This window comes from Balaenoptera acutorostrata, chromosome 4 (assembly GCF_949987535.1).
Source record: "Balaenoptera acutorostrata chromosome 4, mBalAcu1.1, whole genome shotgun sequence".
Taxonomy (NCBI): domain Eukaryota; kingdom Metazoa; phylum Chordata; class Mammalia; order Artiodactyla; family Balaenopteridae; genus Balaenoptera; species Balaenoptera acutorostrata.
Window position 1 is genome coordinate 75,735,288 of NC_080067.1, and position 24,135 is coordinate 75,759,422.

General features: G+C 40.5%; 1 protein-coding gene across 1 annotated transcript in view; it reads right to left on the reverse strand.

The window, feature by feature from the left end:
• The window catches only part of ATP13A5 (ATPase 13A5), a 112,292-nt gene that overhangs the window by 29,352 nt on the left and 58,805 nt on the right, over positions 1 to 24,135 (reverse strand). The window contains 9 exon segments of the mRNA XM_007195388.3: positions 2,569 to 2,678; positions 4,545 to 4,587; positions 6,967 to 7,046; positions 8,166 to 8,296; positions 10,584 to 10,748; positions 11,548 to 11,694; positions 15,633 to 15,689; positions 15,692 to 15,788; positions 23,599 to 23,685. Of these exon segments, the coding sequence (XP_007195450.3) occupies positions 2,569 to 2,678; positions 4,545 to 4,587; positions 6,967 to 7,046; positions 8,166 to 8,296; positions 10,584 to 10,748; positions 11,548 to 11,694; positions 15,633 to 15,689; positions 15,692 to 15,788; positions 23,599 to 23,685 (917 nt within the window).

Below are 24,135 nucleotides of genomic sequence, written 5' to 3' on the forward strand. Positions count from 1 at the left end.
GCAACAAGAGAGGCCGCGATAGTGAGAGGCCCGCGCACCACGATGAAGAGTGGCCCCCGCTTGCCACGACTGGAGAAAGCCCTCGCACAGAAACGAAGACCCAACACAGCCATAAATAAATAAAAATAAATAAATAAACTTAATCCACCACATTTTCAAGCACAATATTTTAAAAGACCTGCATGGGTTGTGTTGATGATGGGAAGCATGAAGTCTGGCAAGTGTCCCGAGCACTCCGGATTTGTAGTCGCCAGGACACAAACCAGGTTAAGGCAATAGAGATAGTAAGGGTAAGGCTTGGAGAGACTCTCCAAAAGACACACCACTAAAACATAATGCCTGGCTCGCCAGGGATGAAAAAGAGGAAAGAGTTAAAAGCACTCTGAGGTTCTGAGCCTCAAAGATGGACTCTAAGGACCAAATGGTCCTCGGAAGCAGAAAGCATGGGAGTTAGCAAGGGAAGCTGCTTTGAAGGTAGGGGAGGTGATGCTGTTTGAGGGCAGGAAGGACACAGGTACAGGCACCCGGTACTCAGGGAGAGGGGTCAAGCTGTCTTGCTGCTTTGCAGTCACACAGAGGCTAGCACGTTTAGGTAATTCCCAACGGCCGCTGCACATTCAGATGCACCAAGGGACATGCTGAGAACTTCGTGGTTGTCTTTTTTTGTACAAACCTCAAGATTCTGTGATGTACTCCAGACCATCGGCCGTGACGATGGCCTGAAGTTACCCCACAGTATTACAGGAAAAATCAGAGGGAGAAAATGTATGCACAAAGTATAAAACCTGATGTAAGTCAGAAAGAAAAATGCCATATGATATCACTTATATGTGGAATCTAAAATACAACACAAATGAACTTATCTATGAAACAGAAGCAGATTCACAGACATAGATAACAGATTTGTGGTTGCCAAGGGGGGGTGGGGTGGGGGAGGGATGGAGTGGGAGGTTGGGATTAGCAGATGCAAACTATTATATACAGGATGGATAAACAAGAAGATCCTACTGTATAGCACAGGGAACTATATTCAGTATCCTGTGATAAACCATAATGGAAAAGAATATTTTAAAAAAGGTAATTGTATGTATAACTGAGTCACTTTGCTGTACAGCAGAAATTAACACAACATTGCAAATCAACTATACTTCAATAAAAAAAGGTATATCAAGGGCTTCCCTGGTGGCGCAGTGGTTGAGAATCTGCCTGCCAATGCAGGGGACACGGGTTCGAGCCCTGGTCTGGGAAGATCCCACATGCCGCGGGGCAACTAGGCCCGTGAGCCACAGCTACTGAGCCTGCGCGTCTGGAGCCTGTGCTCCGCAGCAAAAGAGGCTGCAACGGTGAGAGGCCCGTGCACCGCGATGAAGAGTGGCCCCCGCTTGCCGCAACTAGAGAAAGCCCTCGCACAGAAACGAAGACCCAACACAGCCATAAATAAATAAATAAATAAATAAATTTTAAAAAGGTATGTTAAATGAAAAACAAACTGATGTTTTATTCTCAACTGTATTTAAAATATGAGTAGATTTCTTTTTTTTTTTTTTGTCTGTGCCATGTGGCATGTGGAATCTTAGTTCCCCAACCAGGGATAGAACCCGTGTCCCTCTGCAGTGGAAGCACGGAGTCTTAACCACTGGACCACCAGGGAAGTCTCAAGGCCCAGTACTTGGAGTTTTCATAGAAACCGGGCCTTCTATTGTTTTATATCTTTATGTGCTACTTGGATATTATATCATCCTTCTCCATTGTCAGCCTGGAGTTTGAGCCATAGCAGAGATCCCTAAAAATGTCATTATTTAAGTGTTTTAACGTTAATTTAGAGCAAATGTACACGCAAATACTGAGTGTCTAATATTGCAATCAAAACACTGGTTAAGAATAATAATTCATGAATCTCTACATATAGCTACTGGCCTGGATCACATCATAGGGTTTATGGTTGTTTGTTAGTTATTTAGCCAATAAAACCTTTATTTAATTGATAATAATTAGACCAAACCAAATATGAGTAGAGACAAGATCAGAAATGAGAGTGCAGTGGACGTAAGGGAGCTATACTGGGAAAATAAACAGTTTTTAATTCCTTCCCCTTCCCTAATCCAGTTGCCAATCCATTGTAAAAGTCTCTGGTGCAAACACTTTGGATATTCACTAATTTGTATTCTGGAGACATAACACTATTGGGGGAAGCTTTCTGGTGGAGGGTTCCTTTTCTGCTTCCCCCGCATCCCCAACTCCTGAGATAAGGGTTTCAGTAAGCATCCAACATACAAAATAAAGGAGAGAAGTAAGATATACAATCGGTTTTTAAATATCAACTCTAGTTTTCAGCTGTCCAAATGACACAGCCATGTATCCTTTAAAGCTCAGCATAAGTCACTTTTTTGTTGCTTTTACCAGCATTCTCAAGCAGCACTCATAGCCCCCTTAATTGATACTCAGTAGCACTTTACCCAAGCCTCTGCTGTGACATTTATCACTTTCAATTATAGTTGAATTCTGTCCAGAGCCAGACAGTGAGCCTGTCGGTCAGGAGATGGAAGGGGGATAGGATAGGTGGCTTACTTGATGAGATGAGACGCACACTCGATGTTGGCTGTTTTCAAAGTGAAAGGGGAGGCCACAGATGCCTCCTGTTCTGACAGCAAAATGCCTGCATGAGCCATTTTCAAAGCCTGGAATGATAAAGCCACGACTCCTCAGGCCAAGCTCTAACTCTTCAAACATCGCGAGGCTACTCTTCACATTACAGAGTTGATAACATTGCACTCTTCCACCCCTGGGTCTCTGTTTATGCTGCTCCTCCAGCTGGATCCACGCAGTCACCAATTAAAGAGGCACCAAGTAAACAATGACCCAGTGGTAGAAGAGTGTGTGTGTGTGTGTGTGTGTGTGTGTGTGTATTGGTTGAGGGGGTGTAGACATGATAAGAAAGTGGAAGGACTCATTCGAGAAGTCTATTAAAATGATGACAGAATTTGGATGGAACTTTGTGAGGGCCTTTACTATCACAGTTCTTACACTTAACAGGCCACCTTCATGAACTATAGGAAAAACTAATTCCTACCTTTTCCTAGGCTGCCGGCTGCCTGATCCAGCCAACCAGCTAACTGCTGGGACGAAGTTTGGGGCATACAGCATCTTCACTGGAGGAAAGGACCAGATGCACACATCAGAGAATCGTTCCAGAATATACGTTGTCTCACTGATATAAGGGTTAATTCATTTCTCATCAAGACTGGAAACTGTCCAGAGAATTCCCAGAGCAGAGAGCAGCCAATGAGCAGGCCAGTGAGCCCCTAATCCTATGAGAATTGTATGAACATAAAATGAGATTTCGTATTTCTGTAGCTCTGTAAAAAGTGCAAAAGTACCTGGTTACTATGGGCAGTGTACACTAAATTCATGTTCAATTAATATTAGAATATTTCCTTCTTCCTCCTTTCTCCCTTAATATTTTATATCTCTGTGATATAATTTAGGACCATCTACTTTACGTTAGGGTTAGTTTTATGCATGATTTTTTCCCCCATCAGGTAATGAACTCTTCGGAGGAAGAGACTATGTCCTTTATAACATCCAGTTTATTTGTTTTGTTCTAAATTCCACATAATTAATGAGAATGGGTACTCACTCTAGATTTGGAAGAGGGGACTAACAACTAGCTTCTTCTCATGAAGTATGAGGCAGAAAAATTCATAACAGATCTCTAATTATGAACATAGTTTTTCACAGAACTTTGAAGAAAATATTTAAGAAGGAAGTAAAACAAATAGCTAGACCCTAAGTATCTAATAGACTTTGGAAATACAAAGCAATTCTCTTTACTTCTTGTTTCACAAATTAGCTCGTAAAATATTTTCTTATGTACATCAATCTTCAAGGTAAGCTACTGTTTCAACCATATCTTCGAAACTCAGATTATAAAATATGCACTGCCTTCTATTGTGTTAGAGAAGTAATCTGCTGAGAATCTTGTAATTTAGGTTTGCTATTGTATGTAATGACCAAATAATTTGGTCTATGATTTTGCTGAGTGTAAGAATTTTGGGGTATAGCCAACTTGTAAAAAGTAACCCTGGTGTAGAAATCTGGCAGGGATAAACACAATTTACACATAATTCAAAGCTTTACCATCAGTTTCAAATTCTTCCTTCATTAAGCCTTTACCAGCTGCGTGACTTCAGGAAAAAAAAAAAAAAGATTTCACCTCCCTGAGTCTCATTTCCTTATTTATAACAGGAGAGATTTAAACCAGCTAGTCTTGAAAAGTCCCTTTTGGGTCTGAAATATGGGAGCCTATGTAACCTTTCCTTGTCTTTATTATTCTAGAAGTTGCTAGAAAACAGCTGAAGTGACTCATCTCACTTTACTCTAAACCACATCCAACCCACACTCCGGTAGAAGTGAATATAAACATCAGAATGATTAAGTGATGTGACTGTTGGCAGAAGGGTGAAGAGTCAGACCCCAGGAGATGTGGGGTCCTTAAAAGGGATATCAGTGAACCCCCTGCATTAGAAGAAGTAATTTCTACTCACCCCACAGTCATTAGCTCCATCTCCACACATGCCTATATAATAACTGCAGGGGAAAGGATAAGAAAAATTAATGCTTAATTTTAATTAAGCTTAATGCCTCACTTGAGTAACTTCCATCATAACTAACTCACACGCGATGTGTGTGTATGTGTGTGTGTGTGTGTCTCCTGAACACATGTGGAATCAGGCTGAAAGAAAAAGACTTGGAGATAACTATTCCCAGAGAGATAATGCCCTTGTATATTTAAATTGTTTCAATCAATCAATCACACGGAAATGATGGTGATACTGCCAAAGATGTCCACAAAGATGATCACACAATTCAAAAGAAGTCCTATTGGATTATATCCACCAAGACCAAGCTGAAGTGTGTGCTGTCATAATCACAGCACTTTCCACACCCTAATGCACAGATCACAACCTAGTCCATCTGTGTTTTGGTTGCTGACTGCCGCTGAAAGTTTAACATGTAGACACTAGGGAGAGAAACATTTGGGAAATGGTTTAACAGATATAACTCGAGATATATACACATATTCTTGATGCATCTTGGAGTGAAAATGAGATAACATGCCCCCCACCTATACTAGTTTGGTGTACAAACACAACAGTATAAAGAGTCAATTTTAAAGCTGTTACTAAAGAAAAGGAGTTTCTGATGCAAGACACACTCTGTCTTCTATTATAAGTAAATAATACATCGGAGGTATTGATTAATGACAATACTATTAAAGGCTCAGTGGTAACTTGCCAAAAACACATGAAATAACACAATACAGGGAAAAATGAAGTTCTCGGAGAATTTCCTTATTATTAGTTGACACATAAGAAACGGCCATCTTTATTGGTCAAAAATGGTCACATGTAAACAGATTCATATGGTTTAACCCACTATTTGGCTAGTATATATGAAAATCACCCTATAAACATTTGTTTGTGTTCATGTACATATCAAGACTATACACATTTGCTGAAAATGGCTTCCTTTCTTCAGGCGTAAAGTACATATTTAGTCTTTATATCACACAAGGAATCTTACATCTTCTAGTGTTGTCTGAATAAAGGATAAATTCTGAATGAAGATCAAGATCTGGAAATTGAGAGGATAGCTTATTCTGAGACAGCATATATCCTCCTGAATTGATTTTTCTTTAGGGGAATACAGCTTTTCAAAAGTAAGCATTTAAGTTGGCAACATTTCTCAGGTATTTGAGAAGGGTAAAATTACTTTCTTCAGCCAATATCATATAATGACCATGTAAGTAAAATAGTCATTTTAGACACTGGTTACTAACCCAGCCTCAAGGCATTATGGGAGTTAATAAGCAGTTTTGGAAACTTCCCTAAGAATGCTTGGGCAACAAAAAATAATAGTCAAAGGCAGTCTCTTGATTTTACTTACTACTTATCAGCAATTATCTAAGTTTCACTACTCTCCATTCCTTTTCACTTTCCAGAAATCTGCAGTCCAGAAATTGTAACAGTCCCAGCAAGTAATACATAGGTCTGGTCTCAAGAAGAACCGTTTCACTCTGATGTGACTTGGTCATCTGTATTTTTGAAGGAGATAAGAAAGGACTTTTTCTTTTTCTGACTTTGGCCTCTATACCCAAAACAGTGAAAATGCCATTTCATCTCCTTCCTGGAGGACCTGAAATTATTCACACAGCTTCTGATGGACCAACCTCAAATAATTCCAGGTGATAACTCACACACTTCTCCATTTATTTCCACTCTGAGCTGTACAAACCCCTGTTGTTTCTATACTCTATATCCAAGCAGGGGATCTTCCTCTAAGATATGCCCTATGGGCCACAGAAGGAATGCTCTCTGGGGTAGACAGCTTCTAAAATGGCCCACCTCCTGGTATTCATGACGTCTAATGCCCTCCCTTGAGTGTGGATTAGCAACTTGTTTCTAATGAAAGGAATAAAGTGACGGGATAAGATGTTACTTCTAAGATGAAGATATAAAAAATGGTCATACTTCTCTCTCTCCCTCTCTCTCTCCCTCTAACTCTTCTTGCTTGCTCACTCTCATGGAAGCTAGCTGACACACTGTGAGCTTCCTTATGAAATGACCCACGTGGCAAGGAAACAAGGGTGGCTTCTGCCCAACAGCCAGTGAAAAACTGAGACTCTTTAGCCCAACTGCCCACAAGAAACTGAATCCTGCCAACAACACATGAGTGAGGCTGGTGGCAGATCCTTCCCCTCCAAGATGATTGCAGTCCTGGCCAACACCTCATTACACCTGTGAGAGACCTAGAACCAGAAGACTCAGCTAAGCACACCTGGATTCCTGACCCACAGCAATGTAAAAAAAAAAAAAATGGTGTTATTCTAAGCCACTACTTTTTGGGGTAATTTGTTACACAGCAATAAATAGCAAATACACTCTCTTTTCATGCAATAACAACTACTTTAATTTCTGAAATTCTTCAACGAGGCTAGATTTCTGCCCAGGGAACATTCTTGCAAAAATGGTTCCATTCACCAGAATCTAAAGAGAAAAACAACGATTGCAATAAGATTAGGGAGATGAACACTTTTAAAATAAAAGAACAGTCCTGAAAAATTACTCCTGGCCACCGTTTTAATATAGCATTGGGTGGTGTGACATTAGACCAAATGTCAGGAAAGGGAAAAAAGAGGATTTAACACTTTAATATTTAACTTTCACTTTCAGTTTTCCATCACAAGTCTATTACTTTGTTCCAGGCCATTTTTCCAAGATGGGGTAAGCTCTAATGAATAAAAAGTAACTAAAAGGCAGAAGAGCATATAAGATTAAAATGCTTAAGGAAGTACAGTTCTTTTTAATAAACACTGTCTCCGTAACTGAAGACTAAGCAGAGGAAAGAACAATAGATCAGGAGTTGAGAATCAAGGTTCTATTCCTAGCTCTGCCCCAAATTGTGCAAACTTTAGGCAAGAGACAACCTCTCTGAGTCTCAGCTTTCCCGTCTCTCCAATGAGGAAATGCACTAAAAGCTTTCTAGAAACCTTGGGGGTCTAGATTCTATGGCCCTTGACTGGTAAGGCGACAGGACTTTCAAGACACTGCTAACAGATGGTTGCTGCCCTGGGCTCGTTCTCCACTTATCTCCTTCCCACTGACAGCACAACCCTGCACGGCACTATTTGAAAATACACACACAGCGACAAGATAACAAATGATTTTGAGAATAAACCATGAAGTCTTTGTTTCCTTCTGCTGTAATTTAAGAATCCAGGCAGGAAGGGGAATATAGTTCAGCCTGACATGAGTTGGTGGCTTTCAGAGAGAAACAGACACAAAAAACAGGCAGCGTCTTTGGAACTAGCTGGAGGTTCTCTCTGCTGGGGAGGGAGGGAGGAAGGAGGCAGGGGCTGGACTGGCCCCAGGGGCGGGGCGAGGGGCAGTACCAGCCTCAAACGCTGAACAGGGGACCGTGCGCATGCGCAGGATCAGGAAGCTTAGTGGGGCGGGAAACTCCTGAAGGAGCAGTGCCTGTTTGGGGGTGTTTATTTCCCAACTCTGAGATAACCTCGCTGATCATCCCCTTCACTGTTCTCTTACCCTTTTTAATCTCAGTAATTTGAGGAGCAAAACAAAACACATCATTTCTCCAGTACTTACTTTTGGAAGCAAGCTGTTGAAATGCTGAAATATCACTTGGTATGATTTCCCACTCACTGCGAAATGGTAACAGCTCCCTCTTTCTCCATCAGGCACTGAACTGTTTCCAATGTTAATGTAGGTTTCCTAAACTCAAGAGGGCATTATTTCTGCATTGGCTCTTAAGGAATGTTGTTGCTTTCCTACATTTTATGGAAGGAAGTGTATTCATGTTACACAACAGGGTGAGGACCAGCAAATACACAATATGGAATTTACCCATAGAACTTAGACTCATATGAAGAAGATACTCAAATTGCTCCCCCCCCAAATTATATGAGCAGAGAATACTTCGGCAACATGATGCTCTGTATCCTATTCTGGGAGATAATACGTGTGATGTCAGTCTACTGAGGAAATCATTCCAAGGTACCAATGAGTGATTCCAAGGAAGAAGAGGAAACATTCTTCCCTTCTCTTCCTTCTCCTCCTCATGCAACCTTTTGTTTCCTAAGATCTCTTACCATTCATTCATTCAAAAATCATGCCCCAATTTCTTCCCTGTACAATAGGTAGACTCTTTCTTCAGAGCCTAACCTGACCTCTCCCCACCCCACAGGTAACTTCTTCCCTCATGGTGCCCGGATCCTCTTCCACATCCTGTGACCCCTGCACCAGCGTTACTCCTTTTCTGAAACCCTCTCTGTCCTGTCTTTCACCTGTCAGTGTAGCCCTATCACTGGGTTCTAGCCCCAGCTGTCTCAGCTCCAAGAGAAAGCATCTGATGACCGTGTATGCATTCATCATGTCAATAGCTGGTAATGGCTGTTGATGCAACATTTTTCAGAGGGTCTTACATTTGTGTCGGACTCCAAATTCAGATAGTATAAAAGATGAGAACCTTTTCTTCATTAGAGGAATTCACTGGGGGAAGCATTGTATTTGGAAGAAAAAATATTTTGATGTACTAGACTGGGAGGCAAGATGATACACCCCTCCCCTTCCAACCTCCATTGTAAAACCGCCAACCAAAGACTTGCTGTAAAGTGTTCACTTGGGGCAGGGACTGGATTCCCTGTGCTTTTCTTGGAAATCGGGGAGAGAAAGTGGGGTGGGAGGGAGGCAGAGAGGAGCAGGAAAGCCTGAGGCTATGATGCGACTTCTCCCTGCAATGACAAACCTTCAGGAGAGGCATTAAGCTCATAAGTGGACTCTTTATTAAAAAGTAGTGAGGATCTATATTCAGTATCCTGTAATAAACCGTAACGGAAAAGACTATGAAAAAGAATATATAGATGTATAACTGAATCACTTTGCTGTACAGCAGAAACTAGCACAGCATTGTAAATCAGCTATTCTTCAATAAAATAAAATTTTTAAAGTATACCATCTCTGTTAAAAATGTATATAGATACAAGCAAACTAATTTTTCTTGAATAAATAATGTTAAGAACTTCGAAAAAAAATTAGTGAGGATCCGAGTTTCATCACTCGGTGCAGTTGAGGCAACACGCATGGATGCTAAGGCAAGTGGGCTCGCAAGGAAATCAGCACCAGAAATCGGCTGAAAGCAGAGACAGAGCTGTCGTCTTTCACAGTCCGTACAATGGATTTGAGCCAAGTTAACACACCTCTTCACAGGATAGGGGTACGGCCACTCTGTACAGCTGTGCAGCTTGTGTGCTGCACAAAGGCCTACTCGACACTGAACAATCTGAAGGGCTGGTCAGCCTGGAGGAAGGGAGCTTTTTTGTAATTTATCACCTAGAGGGCCATCTCTTTGAATTCACACAAAGGCTGAGGTGCTACATTAATAAGGAAATGTCAGGCTGCAGCCCATTCTCTTCACATGAAAGAGCTGTCCCGGGGTAAGTGCACAGGAAGCTGGCTACCTAGAGAAGCCCAATATCTGTTCATATCATGTCACCGGTATAGTGCAGTCTAAATGCCCATGGGTTGAGGGTGGGGGTGATCAAACAGACAGAATTTTGATTTCCTGCTCTGCAGCTCACCGGTGTGTGTTTTGGGCAAGCTTACCTCTCTAGGTCTCAGTTTTCCCATTTGTAAAATGAATAGTTTGCTCAACTGTGTAGTGTAACTGAGGATCAAGTGGGAACCATGGATGTAAATCAGTGGTTCTCAGCCACATCTGCACATTGAAATCACCGGGGGAAGGACTGATGTCAGTTCCCAGCCCAGAGATTCTGACTGAATCCGTAGTCTTGGCTTTGGAAGCTTAAAAACTCTTCTGGGTAGTTTCTACATGAAGCCAAGACTGAGAAGTGCCGGCGGACATGCTAAAAGCTTTTCAAACAGTAAAACTCTGGGCAGATGGGAGGGATTATTACTGTGGTGACTTCTAATGCCAAGAGAGAGCTGCTCAAGGTCAGGGCTGTATTCCATCTGCCCTGGCCCATGCAGGAGCCTTGTAACATTCACTCATATTCTTTCCAGGCCCACTCTCTTGGTTCTCTACCAGCTGCCAGGTCACGGAGGCAGGGACAAACTCTTCGGGTTCATTGGCTTCAACAAGGATCATGTGGCTCCCTCGAGGAATCATTTCAGAATTCTTTGCAACAGTAATGGCTGTTTGAAGGTTGTCACCTAGATGACAAAGGAAGTGGGCTTGCTTTGTGTAGAAACCTCTCAGCATCCAGAACTGAGCTCTCCCTCCTCTGAGTGACTGTACCACAATGTTGGTGCTCTTGGGGGCATTTATCGCTTTCTGCTTTTTTCATAACCGTTTATCAGGCCTATCTGTCACGGATGCTCAAACACTACGTCTGCATTTCCCTCCCATAACAGCATCATGTCCCAGAACGTCGCATATTTCCAAAACATGCACAAGTGAATAAATAAATATTTAAGTGCTTTACGACTAATCCTCAGAAGACTGACAGCTGTCAGTGGTGAAAGTTATATGGGCCTCGTCTGATAACATAAAACTATTCTTGGGATCTGGATTCCAATTAAGTAAAGGAAAAAAGCACTTAGGGCTGGCCATGTTGGATTTGATCATCACAGGCCATGCCTACCCCACCACCCTGAAGGACAGTCCAGCAGGGTCTCACCCCCTTTACACAGAGGTCTCACTGGGGTTCTTAATGAGAATCCCATTCTCTTCTTTCAACATTTGCTGTGAGCCTATTAGCCCTGCACAGATCCTGGGTAGGAACAGAGGGCATTAGACAAAGAGAATGAGCTACGGTCCTTGCCTCCAAAGCTCGGGGTCATGCTGGGCGGGGGAGCTACACATATTCCCAGGTAACTGGAGCAGAGGGTAACAAACTTGACAGCCAAGTTTTGTTTTCTCCGCCTCAGTCACATGAACTCACTCAGCTCACAGGGTCTTTTGCTTATGCCTGGGATACATGTAATTTGACAGGCTTCCTGAAACCCATACCGGTAATCATCGCAGTCCTGATGCGGGCCTCGCTCAGTTCCTTCAAGACTGGTTTTGTTTCCTTTTTCAAGTGATTCTCCATTATGAGAAGTCCCAGAAATGTTCACTCTGACTCCACCTTCTCTCTTTGGATTTGGAAGAAAGTCACTATTAAAGTGTATCCATATAATCTCAACAAGGATTTACTTCTTCGTTTTGAAATTTCTAAGTTTTATCAATGTAATACATGCACAGGTTTAAAAAATCAAAAAGAACCCAAAAGTTTATAGTAATGAAAACCAATAGCCCCTGTCTTCACAGCACCCCACCCCTTCTCCTTCTCAGAGGTAATTACTTTTATATCTTTTAGCTGCTTCTTCCAGTTTTTCAACTCCATTTTTCTAAAACAACGTGTTTACCTTCCAACTCTTCTGATGGTTTTTAAAATTTTTTGTTAGTCATGTATTTTTAAAACTTTTTTAGCTTGTAAGCATTTTAGTTTAGTAGACATTTATTAAGTACATACTGCATACAGGATACTATAGTCATAGTTGAATATGGAATCATTTATTTCAGCCTCCATCTGTAACATCCAGTAAATACATGACATCAGCCAAGGATTTGAAGAGTTTTCAGAATTTGAAATGGGAGGCTTGGAGTCTAACTGGGTTACATTAGGTAGTGGGACCTCTCCTCTAAAATAAAATAAATCTCAGGTGTTTTTTAAAAAGTAAATTTGGGGGCCAAGAGCTCTTTCTTGATCCCTCATTTTTTCCTTTTTCTGTCCAGAGTGGAGTTAAGATTGCAGGGAGAGGAAGAGGAAGGATAGGGAGACCTAGGGAACCAACCTCTGTGCCTGCTGTCAGTTCATCCCCCATGTTCACCGTCCTCAGTCTCATCTCCACCTTCCACAGTACATGACATATCAGAGTCTCGTTCTCTCTGGGGTTCTACAGGGTGAACCAACTTTCCTCTTGCAATCTCTCTCTCTCTCTCTCTCTCTCTGTCTTGGTATAAGCTATAGCTTCTTCTATCCTGCTGATTCAGATACCACTCCTCCACTTACTTTACATCTTACAGAAATATGTAGAAATCTCTCATCTACACTTATTGCTTCTCTAGTTTTCTTTGAAACTATTTCTTTTCTAGCATGTTAGTAGGACTTGGGAGGGAAATGATCACGTGGTCAGTAAAATTCTTTAAGAAAAAAATCAGAGTTGAATTTCTTGATGAGAAATAATTCAAATGTGGATAAGAATACAATGAAGAAACTTCTCTCTGGAGTAGAGTGTAAGTAGCTACATCCTTCATTCCACAGTCCAGTTACTAAATTACTACTTTATTTTAGATCCTATATTAGGCACGTTGGTGAATACTCAGGTAATCAGACATAAATCCTGCCTCGTGATCTTAGAGAATATTATAAAAGATAATCCACCTTAATACAGAATTTGTTAAGTTCTCATCATTTAACTTCATGACTTTCTATTATAAATTGGATTAATATTTTCTCATTAACTAGAACTAAAAGAAAGATTCCAAAATCTTCTCACCAATGTATTCTGCTTTGGGTCTCTGTTTTATGACTCTTCCCTTATTCACTGCTTCAGGCACTTGGGTATCTCGGGATTTTACAACATTCTAGCAAAATCCTGTGTCGAGGCCTGTTGCATCCACTATTCCTATTGCCTGCAGTGCTCTGCCCCTGCATACTTGCATGCTCTGCTCCCTGACTTTACTCAGGTCTCTGTTCAAATGTTACCTCCTCAGAGGACTTCCCTAATCTCCCCATGTAATACGGTGCTCTTTGTCATTTTTAAAATCCTTTTAACCTGCTTTATTTCTTCTTTCAGGGCATTTATCACTGCCTGACAATATTTTATAGATTAACTTTATTAATTATTTCCCCCAATGAGGATATAAGCTTTGTGAGGACAAGGATTTGCTTTTATTCACTTCTGAATCCTCAGTGCCTTGAGGGGAATCCAATACATAGTCAAGCTCAATAGAAGTTGGCTAAACTCATGAAGTGGTGAATCTTGATAAGGTATTTCTCCTGTTTTTTTTCCCCCCTAAGTCATCTCAGGAAACTCTTCTACTTCCCCTTTATGATGCCGGTTTTTTATACGTTTTGATTTTCCTAATTGGAAATTTCTGCTAAATATAATTTGACTCTAAAAAAAAAAATCAAAACCCTATTCTTTTACCCTGTTTGAAAATAACTATACTCTAGGAAGCATGATAAATAGGCTCCTGATATTCTCTGGGAAAACCTGGGATAGTTGGAAATCTAGCACATTTATCCTCATTTTCTTATTTTGTCATATTTATAATAATGTCTCTCTCACTGGTGGCTTGTAAATGAGAACATCACAGTTTAATTTGTATGTGACAGCTGGGTGGTGGCTACACTCCACTTCTAGCAACATAAATCTCGTCTTCACACATGACCTTAACCTTCATTATTAAAATTTGTATCTTGAAAAATTACAAAATCCTGTGTGTTATGGTCTTTATGCTTGCTCAAGAATAGCTAACACCTTGAATGTTAAACCTGAGAGTGCCGTTCATATATTTGTGAACCGCATATATTTGTGATTCTATTTAGAAGATTAAAATGTCATGGCGAAAGGCTCCTTAGAGATCACCCAATCTCACATTTTACAGATGGGGGAAATAGACACAGGGTAAGGAAGGGACGGTGATTACTGATTATATTAGAGTAGATAGACTTAGGTTGTAAATAGTAATGTGGAACCGAGGATATCCACATCTTGTGCAGAGGGGTTAATAATTGTATATAACTGAGGTTCTCTCTACCAGCAACACAAAATCAAAGATAAGTGATGCAGATGATTTGTTATTCAATTGTCCACGGTATTTCTTTACTCCTTTGTCATAAACAATTCAAAAACAAACTTTAAAAACTGAGAAACTTTGAAAGAAAAAATAATCTACAGATTGTCCTCTGCTGAGGACAATTTATCTCCTGAATGTAATTAAGAATACTGAATTCTACTTCATATAAGGAACTCAATTTGCACTCACTACCTATCCAGACCTGAGGGAGGTATACTACTGATTCTTGAAAGAAGACATATCTAAAGGATTCTGGAGGTCGTTCAAAGTGCCAACTGTATGAATATGATATTAGCATATGTCAAGGATCAGAATTTAGAACAATAAGAAGAATTGGAAGGGCTACCAGATGAATAAGGGGTGGCAAATGACACCTGAAAAAAAAATTAACAGCCAAGTACAGACCATCAGTCTGTGAAGGATGGAGTTAATGGGAGCTATGAGGAAGATCAATGTCAGAAAAAAGGGGGACTTCTAAAAAAAGACTCGAAGTAGAGAGAGAAGTTAAAGCAATCATTTGCCAAATCTTAGAATTCTGTGCACAAGTTGATGGCTATCAGCAATTGTAAGGAGAATATAGATGAAAATCAGGAGAAAAAAGGCCAGTTTGATCCAAATGAACTCATTTGAATGCAACAATATTCTTACAAATCTGGGCTGCAGCTTAGAGAGTACATATGTTTATAAGACTAAGAAACAATACAAAACAGCTCAAAATCTGGCCCTGAGAGATGAAATTGCTGTGAAAATGATCAATTACCTTGCTCTAATACCATCTAATTTATTCTAATCACTTTTTTTTCCTAAAAGATTTATCTTTTTTATCTTCTCCTCCCATTGGTCTAAGACCCCATAAGTCGTGCCAGCCCCCAGGAGGTGACAGAGTATCCCTGTCTGCAGAATTAATCTAGGGTTCAGACCTGTCTCTTTGGTGCCCTCTGAACACTCCTCATTCTCACCCGCCCTGGTCCTCTGACCCCTCTGTAGCTCCCTGTTCTGGCTTCTGAGGCTTGCTTCACACCTCCCTCTCTGATGCCCCATTGTGGTTGGGCTTTTCTGGCTGATATTTACTCTCTGCTTCTCTGCTTTGAAATGATCACCTCTGCCTTAGCAGATCTACTGGGCCCACTTCCCACCTACCGAGAAAATAACCACCTCCACATTCATTGATTTAGGTGGGTTTGCTCTGTGTGTTTGAGGTTTTAAAATATTTTTGCCTCCTGAAAGAGATAAGTGTCAGTTAGTACCTGTTTCAGATCTGCAGAACCTAGCCAGCCTCTCCGGGGCACCTTTCATATAGACACAAAAGTGATCCTCCCCTCCAGCTGAACGACCACAGACATCCTCTGCAGGCTACAGGAAAATGGAAACTGTTGCAAGATGGCGATGGCTTCCAAGGGACTCTGAGGGCCCCAAGAGAGGGGACCTTAAGAAGCTATTATGTGAGATTTAGCAGATGCACAACAGCATATAAGGTTTACTCTTCAGTGAGTCCAGGGACATCATGAAGTCGTACGTTGTCACAACGTTGATATTTTTCTAGCTGCGTCTAAGGCGATTCCCTCTTCAAGTTGTCTGGTCTGCAAGGCCCTTCCCCTTGGCTGCCTGGAGGAATCTGAATCATCTTCCAGGCCAAGCTTACAGGGCACCACCTCTGTGGTACTTCTCTCCTAAAAACAGTATTTACTCCCACCTCTGGACTCCTTTCTTCAGCCTTTATTATAGCACTTAGCGTATTATATTGCATTTATTTGCACCTATATTGACTTTTCTATCAGTCCACATATTTTTCCAGCACAGAGCCCAACATGTCTAGCTACTTTTTGTTGCATTTCTCTTTTTCTAGTTTCTTTCTTTCTTTTTTTTTTTAAACCTCTTTATTGGAGTATAATTGCTTTACAATGGTGTGTTAGTCTCTGCTGTATAACAAAGTGAATCAGCTATACGTATGCATATATCCCCATATCCCCTCCCTCTTGCATCTCCCTCCCACCCTCCCTATCCCACCCCTCTAGGTGGACACAAAGCACCGAGCTGATCTCACTGTGCTATGCGGCTGCTTCCCACTAGCTATCTATTTTATATTTGGTAGTGTATATATGTCCATGCCAGTCTCTCACTTCGTCCCAGCTTACCCTTTCCCCCTCCCCGTGTCCTCAAGTCCATTCTCTACGTCTGCATCTTTATTCCTGTCCTGTCCCTAGGTTCATCAGAACCTTTTTTTTTTTTTTTAGATTCCATATATATGTGTTAGCATACGGCATTTGTTTTTCTTTTTCTGACTTACTTCACTCTGTATGACAGACTTTATGTCCATCCACTTCACTACAAATAACTCAATTTCGTTTCTTTTTATGGCTCAGTAATATTTCATTGTATATATGTGCCACATCTTCTTTATCCATTCATCTGTCGATGGACATTTAGGTTGCTTCCATGTCCTGGATATTGTAAACAGTGCTGCAATGAACATTTTTTGAATTACGGTTTTCTCAGGATATATGCCCAGTAGTGGGATTACTGGGTCATATGGTAGTTCTAGTTTTAGTTTTTTAAGGAACCTCCATACTGTTCTCCACAGTGGCTGTATCAATTTACATTCCCACCAACAGTGCAAGAGGGCTCCCTTTTCTCCAAACCCTCTCCAGCATTTATTGTTTGTCAATTTTTTGATGATAGTCATTCTGAGCACTGTGAGATGATACCTCCTTGTAGTTTTGACTTACCTTTCTCTAATGATTAGTGATGTTGAGCATCCTTTCATGTGTTTGTTGGCAATCTGTATATCTTCTTTGGAGAAATGTCTATTTAGGTCTTCTGCCCATTTTTGGATTGGGTTGTTTGTTTTTTGGATATTGAGCTGGATGAGCTGCTTGTATATTTTGGAGATTAATCCTTTGTCAGTTGCTTCATTTGCAAATATTTTCTCACATTTTGAGGGTTGGCTTTTTGTTTTGTTTATGGTTTCATTTGCTGTACAAAAGCTTTTAAGTTTCATTAGGTCTCATTTGTTTATTTGTGTTTTTATTTCCATTTCTCTAGGAGGTGCGTCAAAAAGGATCTTGCTGTGATTTATGTCAAAGAGTGTACTTCCTATGTTTTCCCTAAGAGTTTTATAGTGTCCGGTCTTACAATTAGGTCTTTAATCCATTTTGAGTTTATTTTTGTGTATGGTATTAGGAAGTGTTCTAATTTTATTCTTTTACATGTAGCTGTCCAGTTTTCCCAGCACCACTTATTGAAGAGGCTGTCTTTTCTCCATTGTAAATTCTTGCCTCCTATATCAAAGATAAGGTGACCATATGTGCATGGGTTTATCTCTGGGCTTTCTATCCTGTTCCATTGATCTATATTTCTGTTTTTGTGCCAGTACCATACTGTCTTGATTACTGTAGCTTTGTAGTATAGTCTGAAGTCCGGGAGCCTGATTCTTCCAGCTCCGTTTTTCTTTCTCAAGATTGCTTTGGCTATTAGGGGTCTTTTGTGTTTCCACACAAATTGTGAATTTTTTCGTTCTAGTTCTGTGAAAAATGCCATTGATATTTTGATAGGAATTGCCTTGAATCTGTAGATTGCTTTGTGTAGTATAGTCATTTTCACAATGCTGATTCTTCCAATCCAAGAACATGGTATATCTCTCCATCTGTTTGTATCATCTTTAATTTCTTTCATCAGTGTCTTATAATTTTCTGCATACAGGTCTTTTATCTCCTTAGGTAGGTTTATTCTTAGGTATTTTATCCTTTTTGTTGCAATGGTAAATGGGAGTGTTTCCTTAGTTTCTCTTTCAGATTTTTCATCATTAGTGTATAGGAATGCAAGAGATTTCTGTGCATTAATTTTGTATCCTTCTACTTTACCAGATTCATTGTTAGCTCTAGTAGTTTTCTGGTAGCATCTTTTGGATTCTCTATGTGTAGTATCATGTCATCTGCAAACAGTGAGAGTTTTACTACTTCTTTTCCGATTTGGATTCCTTTTACTTCTTTTTCTTCTCTGATTGCTGTGGCTAAAAGTTCCAAAACGAAGTGGAATAATAATGGGGAGAGTGGGCAACCTTGTCTTGTTCCTGATCTTAGAGGAAATTGTTTCAGTTTTTCACCATTGAGAATGATATTGGCTGTGGGTTTGTCATTTATGGACTTTATTATGTTGAGGTAGCTTCCCTGTATGCCTACTTTCTGGAGAGTTTTTTGTCATAAATGGGTGTTGAATTTTGTTGAAAGATTTTTCTGCATCTATTGAGATTATCATATGGTTTTTCTCCTTCAGTTTGTTAATATGGTTTATCACATTGATTTTTGTTTATTGAAGAACTCTTGCATTCCTGGGATAAACCCTACTTGATCATAGTGTATGATCCTTTTAATGTGCTGTTGGATTCTGTTTGCTAGTAGTTTCTTCAGGATTTTTGAATCTATGTTCATCAGTGATATTGGCCTGTTGTTTTCTTTTTTTGTGGTATCTTAGTCTGGTTTTGGTATCAGGGTGTTGGTGCCCTCAAAGAATGAGTTTGAGAGTGTTCCTCCCTCTGCTATATTTTGGAAGAGTTTGAGAAGGATAGTTGTTAGCTCTTCTCTAAATGTTTGATAGAATTCACCTGTGAAGCCATCTGGTCCTGGGCTTTTGTTTGTTGGAAGATTTTTAATCACAGTGTCAATTTCAGTGCTTGTGATTGGTTTGTTTATATTTTCTATTTCTTCCTGCTTCCTGGTTCAGCCTCAGAAGGTTGTGTTTTTTAAGAATTTGTCCATTTCTTCCAGGTTGTCCATTTTATTGGCATATAGTTGCTTGTAGTAATCTCTCATGATCCTTTGTATATCTGCAGTGTCAGTTGTTACTTCTCCTTTTTCATTTCTAATACTGTTGATTTGTCTTCTCCTTTTTTTACTTGATGAGTCTGGCTAATGGTTTATCAATTTTGTTTATCTTCTCAAAGAATAAGTTCCCATTGTTTTTGGTGTCTGCCCCCAGCTTTTAGTTTTATTGATCTTTGCTATTGTTTCCTTCATTTCTTTTTCATTTATTTCTGATCTGATCTTTATGATTTCTTTCCTTCTGCTAACTTTGGGGTTTTTTTGTTCTTCTTTCTCTAATTTCTTTAGGTGCAAGGTTAGGTTGTTTATTTGAGATGCTTGTTGTTTCTTGAGATAGGATTGTATTGCTGTAAACTTCCCTCTTAGAACTGCTTTTGCTGCATCCCATAGGTTTTGCATCATTGTGTTTTTATTGTCATATGTTTCTAGGTATTTTTTAATTTACTCTTTGATTTCTTCAGAGATGTCTTGGTTATTTAGTAGCATACTGTTTAGCCTCCATGTGTTTGTACTTTTTACAGTTTTTCTTTTCTTATAATTGATAAATAGTCTCATAGTTTTGTGGTTGGAAAAGGTACTTGGTATGATTCCAATTTTCTTAAATTTACCAAGGCTTGATTTGTGACCCAAGATATGATCCACCCTGGAGAATGTTCCATGAGCACTTGAGAAGAAAGTGTATTCTGTTGTTTTTGGATGGAATGTCCTGTATATATCAAGTCCATCTGGTTTAATGTGTCATTTAAAGCTTGTGTTTCCTTATTTATTTTCATTTTGTATGATATGTCCATTGCTGAAAGTGGTTGTTAAAGTCCCCTACTGTTATTGTGTTACTGTCAACTTCCCCTTTTATGGCTGTTAACATTTGCCTTATGTATTGAGGTGCCCTATGTTGGGTGCATAAATATTTACAATTGTTATATCTTCTTCTTGGATTGATCCCTTGATCATTATGTAGTGTCCTTCTCTGTCTCTTGTAATAGTCTTTATTTTAAAGTCTATTTTTTTCTGATATGAGAATTGCTATTCCAGCTTTCTTTTGATTTCCATTTGCATGGAATATCTTTTTCCACCCCCTCACTTTCAGTCTGTATGTGTCCCTAGGTCTGAAGTGGGTCTCTTGTAGACAGCATATATATGGAGTCATGTTTTTGTATCCATTCAGCCAGTCTATGTCTTTTGGTTGGAGCATTTAATCCATTTACATTTAAGGTAATTATCGATATGTATGTTCCTATTACCATTTTCTTAATTGCTTTGAGTTTGTTTTTGTAGGTCTTTTCCTTCTCTTGTGTTTCCTGCCTAGAGAAGTTCCTTTAGCATTTGTTGTAAAACTCATTTCGTGGTGCTGAATTCTCTTAACTTTTGCTTGTCTGTAATGGTTTTAATTTCTCCATCAAATCTGAATGAGATCCTTGCTAGGTAGAGTAATCTTGGTTGTAGGCTTTTCCCTTTCATCACTCTAAATATGTCCTGCCACTCCCTTCTGGCTTGCAGAGTTTCTGCTAAAAGATCAGCTGTTAACCTTATAGGGATTCTCTTGTGTGTTATTTGTTTTTTTTCCCTTGCTGCTTTTAATATTTTTTCTTTGTGTCTAATTTTTGATAGTTTGATTAATATGTGTCTTGGAGTGTTTCTCCTTGGATTTGTCCTGTATGGGACTCTCTGCGCTTCCTGGACTTGACTGACTATTTCCTTTCCCGTGTTAGGGAACTTTTCAACTATAATCTCTTCAAATATTTTTTCAGACCCTTTATTTTTCTCTTCTTCTTCTGGGATCCCTATAATTTGAATGTTGGTGTGTTTAATGTTGTCCCAGAGGTCTCTGAGACTGTCCTCAATTCTTTTCATTCTTTTTTCTTTATTCTGCTGTGTGGTAATTATTTCCACTATTTATCTTCCAGGTCACTTAACTGTTCTTCTGCCTCATTTATTCTGCTATTGATTCCTTCTAGAGAATTTTTAATTTCATTTATTGTGTTGTTCATCATTGTTTGTGTGCTCTTTATTTCTTCTAGGTCCTTGTTAAACGTTTCTTGTGTCTTCTCCATTCTATTTCCAAGATTTTGGATCATCTTTACTATCATTTCTCTGAAATCTTTTCAGGTAGACTGCCTATTTCCTCTTCATTTGTTTGGTCTGGTGGGTTTTTACCTTGCTCCCTCATTTGCTGCATATTTCTGTGTCTTCTCATTTGGCTTAGCTTACTGTGTTTGGGGTCTCCTTTTCACAGGCTGCAGGTTCGTAGTTCCCATTGTTTTTGGTGTGTGCTCCCAGTGGTAAGGTTGGTTCAGTGGGTTGTGTAGGCTTCCTGGTGGAGGGGACTGGTGCCTGTGTTCTGGTGGATGAGGCTGGATCTTGTCTTTCTCGTGGGCAGGACCGTGTCCAGTGGTGTGTTTTGGGGTATCTGTGAACTTAGTAATACTTTAGGTAGCCTCTCTGCTAATGGGTGGGGTTGTGTTCCTGTCTTGCTAGTTGTTTGGCCTGGGGCGTCCAGCACTGGAGGTTGCTGTCTGTTGGGTGGAGCTGGGTCTTAGTGTTGAGATGGAGATCTCTGGGAGAGCTCTCGCCAATTGATATTACGTGGGGCCAGGATGTCTCTGGTGGTCCAGATTCTGAACTCGGCTCTCCCACCTCAGAGGCCCAGCCCTGACACCAGGCTAGAGCACCAAGACCCTATCAGCCACGTGGCTCAGAAGAAAAAGGAGAAAAAAAGAAAGAAAAATATAATAATAAATTTAAAAAATAAAATTATTAAAATAAAAAAATTAAAAAGTAATAATAATTTTAAAAAAGAAGAGAGCAACCAAACCAATAAACAAAACCACCAATGATAACAAGTGCTAAAAACTATACTAAGATAAACATAAAAATCAGAAACAGGTCAGTTGCAGACAGCAAACCCCAAGTCTACAGCTGCTCCCAAAATCCACCACCTCAATTTTGGGATGATTCGTTGTCTATTCAGGTATTCCACAGATGCAGGGTACATCAAGTTGATTGTGGGGTTTTAATCCGCTGCTCCTGAGGCTGCTCGGAGAGATTTCCCTTTCTCTTCTTTGTCCACACAGCTCCTGGAGTTCAAGTTTGCTTTTGGCCCCACCTCTGTGAGTAGGTTGCCCTCAGGCATCTGTTCCCACCCAGACAGGATGGGGTTAAAGCAGCGGCTGATTAGGGGGCTCTGGCTTACTCAGGCCAGAGGGGAGGGAAGGGTACGGTAGTTATAATTGGAATGCGGGGTGAGACTGTGTCAGCAGAGGCCAGCATGATGTTGTAACAGCCTGAGGTGCGCCGTGTGTTCTCCCTGGGAAGTTGTCCCTGGATCACGGGACCCTGGTAGTGGCGGGCTGCACAGCCTCCTGGGTTGGGGAGGGTGTGTGTGGATAATGACATGCACTTGCACACAGGATTCTTGGTGTCTGCAGCAGCACCCTTAGCATTTCATTCCCGTCTCTGGTGCCCATGCTGATAGCCATGGCTCGCACCCTTCTCTGGAGCTGGTTTAGGCAGTGCTCTGAATCCCCTCTCCTCGCGTACCCTGAAACCATGGTCTCTTGCCTCTTAGGCAGGTCCAGACTCTCCTGGACTCCCTCCCAGCTAGCTGTGGTGCACTACCCCCTTTCAGGCTGTGTTCACGCAGCCACCCCCAGTCCTCTCCCTGGGATCCGACCTCCGAAGCCCGAGACTCAGCTCACAGCCCCCACCCACCCCAGTGGGTGAGCAGACAAGCCTCTCGGGCTGGTGAGTGCTAGTCGGCACCAATCCTCTGTACGGGAATCTCTCCACTTTGCCCTCTGCACCCCTGTTACTGCGCTCTCTTCCATGGCTTGGAAGCTTCCCCACCGCCATCCCCTGTCCCTGCCAGTGAAGGGGCTTCCTAGTGTGTGGAAAATTTTTTTCCTTCACAGCTACCTCCCAGAGATGCAGCTCCCATCCCTATTCTTTTGTCTCTGTTTTTTCTTTTTTTCTTTTGCCCTACCCAGGTACGTGGGGAGTTTCTTGCCTTTTGGGAAGTCCGAGGTCTTCTGCCAGCGTTCAGTAGGTGTTCTGTAGGAGTTGTTCCACATGTAGATGTATTTTTGATGTATTTGTGGGGAAGAAGGTGATCTCCATGTCTTACTTCTCCACCATCTTGAAGGTCCCTCCCAGCATGTCTAGTTTTGAGATCACTTTATGCCTTAGCACTTAGCACAGGGCTGGAGCATACATAGGTACCTCATGAGTGTTTGTTGAATAAATTAATGGATAAATTCAGGAATGAAGTAATGAACAAACTGACCATGGATACTGTTAGGATAAGACAAAATAATAGGAATATAAAAATATGTAAAAGTCAGGGGAATTTCACCAGTTTTAAGGGGCAATATTCATATAATTGAAAAAAAGCAAATCATACCCTACTGGCTTTTGGTCCTGGTTTTATTATTATGTTGGAATCTGATATCCCAAATTTGCAGTAGTCTACATTGCAATCTTCCATTATCTGTTTTAAAATGAAAACATTCATAAGATTCCTTAGAGAAAAATAATAAGAAAGAAATATCTCTCATTTGCATAGCACTTTAATCTTTTCAAAGCCCTTCTCATGTATTTTCTCTTGTAGGCCAATTATCTTAATATCATCATTGTCAAATTTCTGTTGTGTTGATTTATATTAAGGACCTTATTGTAAAATGTCAAAAAGCCAGAATTATTGTGACTACATATTAAGTAGTAATTGGTGGAGGAAGTGCTAACTACAGCCCATTGGCTCTTCCTAAAAGGCATGTCTTGTAAATGGATGAGGGTTTAAGCGGAGATTTACTCTCCAATATACCTGAGCACACTAGCTCTCAGAGGACAGAGGGTTGAGTCTTGAGATAAACATGATACTATTTCTTATGCTTTATCTATGCTACTAGCTTAATTGGTTAGCTAGAGAGTTACAAGTTAG